At 26.9% G+C, this 3,303-nt stretch overlaps 1 protein-coding gene across 1 annotated transcript; it reads left to right on the forward strand.

Annotated features, from left to right (window-relative positions):
• Positions 1-251: 251 nt before the first annotated feature.
• Positions 252-2,168, forward strand: LOC128127654 (uncharacterized). The gene is made up of 6 exons (XM_052766312.1): positions 252-336; positions 470-604; positions 677-847; positions 1,067-1,260; positions 1,594-1,788; positions 1,950-2,168. Exons 1-6 carry the CDS (start codon positions 252-254, stop codon positions 2,166-2,168), a joined length of 999 nt encoding a protein of 332 aa, XP_052622272.1.
• The last annotated feature ends 1,135 nt before the right edge of the window (positions 2,169-3,303 follow it).

The raw sequence follows: 3,303 nt of genomic DNA on the forward strand, positions 1-3,303 counted from the left end.
GAAGAAAACATTAATTTAATGAACATGATAATAATGAAGAAAATATTAATTTGAATGGACAAGATAAAAACAAAGATGAATATGTTGCTAGTTTGAATGAAAAAAATATTATTTTCGATGAACATGATACTAATACAAATGAACAAAATACTAATTTAAATAAATCTATAGATATTTTTGACCCTAGAAATTGGGATACTCTTGATATTAAATCAAGAGATATTCTAATTGAAAAAGGGCCAATAAGAGAAATGAATCTTGTGTTTCCTAAAGATAAATTTTCTAGACATTTTTCTTATGCATTTTATACTAGAAAGTTAAATAATGGTTTGTCACGTGATCGAAAAATGGTTAGTATACTATAAAAATTTAGATAAAGTTTTTTGTTTTTGTTGTAAAATATTTAAATCTAGTAATCAAAAAAGTTTTTTAACAAATGAAGGATATAATGATTGGAAACATCTTAGAGAGAGACTTAAAGAACATGAAAATAGTAATGAACATTTTGTTTGTATGAGTCATTGGAATGAAGCAAAACTAAGATTAGATAAAAACCTTACAATTGATAATGAATTACAACAAGAAATAATAAAAGAAAAAGAACGTTGGAGACAAGTATTAAGAAGAATAATAGCGGCTGTGAAATTCTTATCTAAATATAATTTGGCTTTTCGAGGGTCTAATGAAAAACTTTTTCAAGATAACAATGGTAACTTTTTAGGAGTAATCCAAATGATGGTTGAATATGATGGTATAATGCAAGATCATATAAGAAGAATTGAAAATAATGAAACTCATCATCATTATCTTGGCTATAAAATTCAAAATGAACTAATTTCTCTTTTAGGTGACACAGTTAGAAATTCTATTATTAAAATAGTTAAAGAGGCAAAATATTTTTCTATAATTCTTGATTGCACTCCCGATGTGAGTCATCAAGAGCAAATGACTTTGATTGTAAGATGTGTGAATTTTCCTTCTAAAAAAATACAAGTTGTTGAATATTTTTTAGAATTTTTAAAAGTAGATGATACTTCAGGTTTGGGACTTTTTAATGAATTATTAGATGCATTGAAATTGTTAGATCTTAATGTGGATGATATAAGGGGTCAAGGTTATGATAATGGGTCTAATATGAAAGGAAAACACCAAGGGGTTCAAAAAATAATGCTTGAAATTAATCCTAGAGCTTTATATATGCCTTGTGTTTGCCATAGTCTTAACCTTACGGTTAGTGATATGGCACTTTCTTGTGAAAAAGTTGTTTCATTTTTTAGAATTGTGCAACGCCTTTATACATTATTTTCTAGTTCTACTAAAATATGGAAAATATTGTTAGATAATGTTCCAACTTTAACCTTAAAATCATTATCTAATACTCGTTGGGAAAGTAGGATTAAAAGTATAAAAGCGATTAGATTTCAAGCTCCTCAAATAAAAGTTGCTTTGCTAAAATTAAGTAAAACAAGTGATGACCCAAAGTCAAAAAGTGAAGCTAAAAGCTTACTTAAATATTTTGAGAAATTTGAATTTTTAGTTGGTATGGTTATTTGGTATGAAGTTTTATTTGCAATTAATATTGTAAGTAAAAAGTTGCAATCTAAATCTATTTGTATCGATACTACTATTAACCAAATAGAAAATATTATGAAGTTTTTTGAAAATTATAGAAATGAAGGTTTTACATCAAGTATGAATATTGCTAAAACTATTGCACTAGATATGGGTGTAGAGCCTATATTTCCATCAAAACGTCGTATTGTTAGAAAAAAAAACAATTTGATGAAAGTAATCATGAAGAAGAAACACAATCGGTTGAAGAGTATTTAAAAGTTAATTATTTTTTGGTTGTTGTGGATATGGCAATTGTTTCATTAAAAAATAGATTTGAACAATTAAAATACTTTGAAAGTATTTTTGGGTTTTTAAATGATTCAAAAAAATTAAAGTCATTAAGTGAAAGTGAACTTAAAGAAAGTTGTATAAAGTTTGCTACTACTTTTTCTAAAGAAAATGTTTCTGATGTGGATTCAAGTGAACTTTTTTCAGAATTGAAAGTGTTGAAAATGACTTTACCTAATGATATAAATTCCGTTGTTGAAATTTTAGAGTTTGTTAAAGTTGTTGATTGTTACCCAAATACTTTTTTGCATATAACATTTTGTTAACCATTCCTGTCATTGTTGCATCTGCAGAGAGAAGTTTTTCAAAGTTAAAGTTATTGAAGAATTATCTAAGATCGTCGATGTCGCAAGAAAGGTTGAACGGATTGGCAATGTTATGTATAGAGAAAGACATGTTAGATAAAATTGATTTGGATAGTATTATTAATGATTTTGCATCAAGAAAAGCTAGGAGAAATATTTTCCTTTAAATTTGTTGTTTTTGTAATGTTGTGACTTTATTTGTGTTTTTTAATATTAATAGTAAATTTTATAGCGTTTTATTTCGAACTAATTTTTATTATATATATGACTTTTGGGGGCCCATTTTTTCTTTTCGCCCTGGGCCCACCATAGCTTTGGACTGGTCCTGAACACATGTAAACTCAACCATTTTTTCTATTATATAAACCCGTCATCCTCATGCTTTATTTGATATCTACTTTGAGTCCCACACCGATTCAAGTATCAGAATATACTTCAAATTCATTTTATATAACAAGACTTGAAGTTAGCTAATGATTCGATTAAGATTTGGGTTTAAAATTGAAACCAAATCGAGGAAACCCAAGTACCCCGGGAAAAAAATTAGGTTACCCTAAAAAAGAATTGGGATACCCCTTTACTTTGATCCTGGTTCCGCCACTGTATATAACTAACTTAAAATTTAAAAATTATGTTTATTTTTCATAAACTTCAAAATATCATATTTACTCAGCCAAAATTTTAAATATCATATTTACCCTTCATAAACTTCACTTTAAAATATCATATCTAACAATTTTCTTAACATTTTATAATAAATTTAAATCTTTAGTTTTAGTGATGGAGTATTATACTCTTTATAAATTTCACGACATTCATTGATTGATTGAACTTCCAAATCTCATCTAAAAAAATTGACCGATATATTTTTGGAACAAAATCAAAACGTACTCGGTGTGTTCATGAAACATATCAAAACAAGTTGAGCAATCAAACTTATGTATGCAACTCTCTTGCTTTCAATTTTGACAACATTAAATCACTAAAAAGTAATAAACTAAATGTCGAGTGAATTTAATATTTCTCAAATCAATTCTTAAAATCGACTACTTGTTAAAGTCTTACCCGATTCAATGACAAATTCAATTTTAAACAC

This window comes from Lactuca sativa, chromosome 8 (genome assembly GCF_002870075.4).
Source record: "Lactuca sativa cultivar Salinas chromosome 8, Lsat_Salinas_v11, whole genome shotgun sequence".
NCBI classification, from domain to species: domain Eukaryota; kingdom Viridiplantae; phylum Streptophyta; class Magnoliopsida; order Asterales; family Asteraceae; genus Lactuca; species Lactuca sativa.

Excerpts from the sequence above, each read along its gene's own strand:
- LOC128127654 (XM_052766312.1), top strand. The coding sequence starts at position 252 with ATGAATCTTGTGTTTCCTAAAGATAAATTTTCTAGACATTTTTCTTAT. Across the intron at positions 337-469 it reads GTTAAATAATGGTTTGTCAC|AGAGACTTAAAGAACATGAA; the intron begins GTGATCGAAAAA and ends AACATCTTAGAG. Across the intron at positions 605-676 it reads AATAATAAAAGAAAAAGAAC|GGTCTAATGAAAAACTTTTT; the intron begins GTTGGAGACAAG and ends TGGCTTTTCGAG.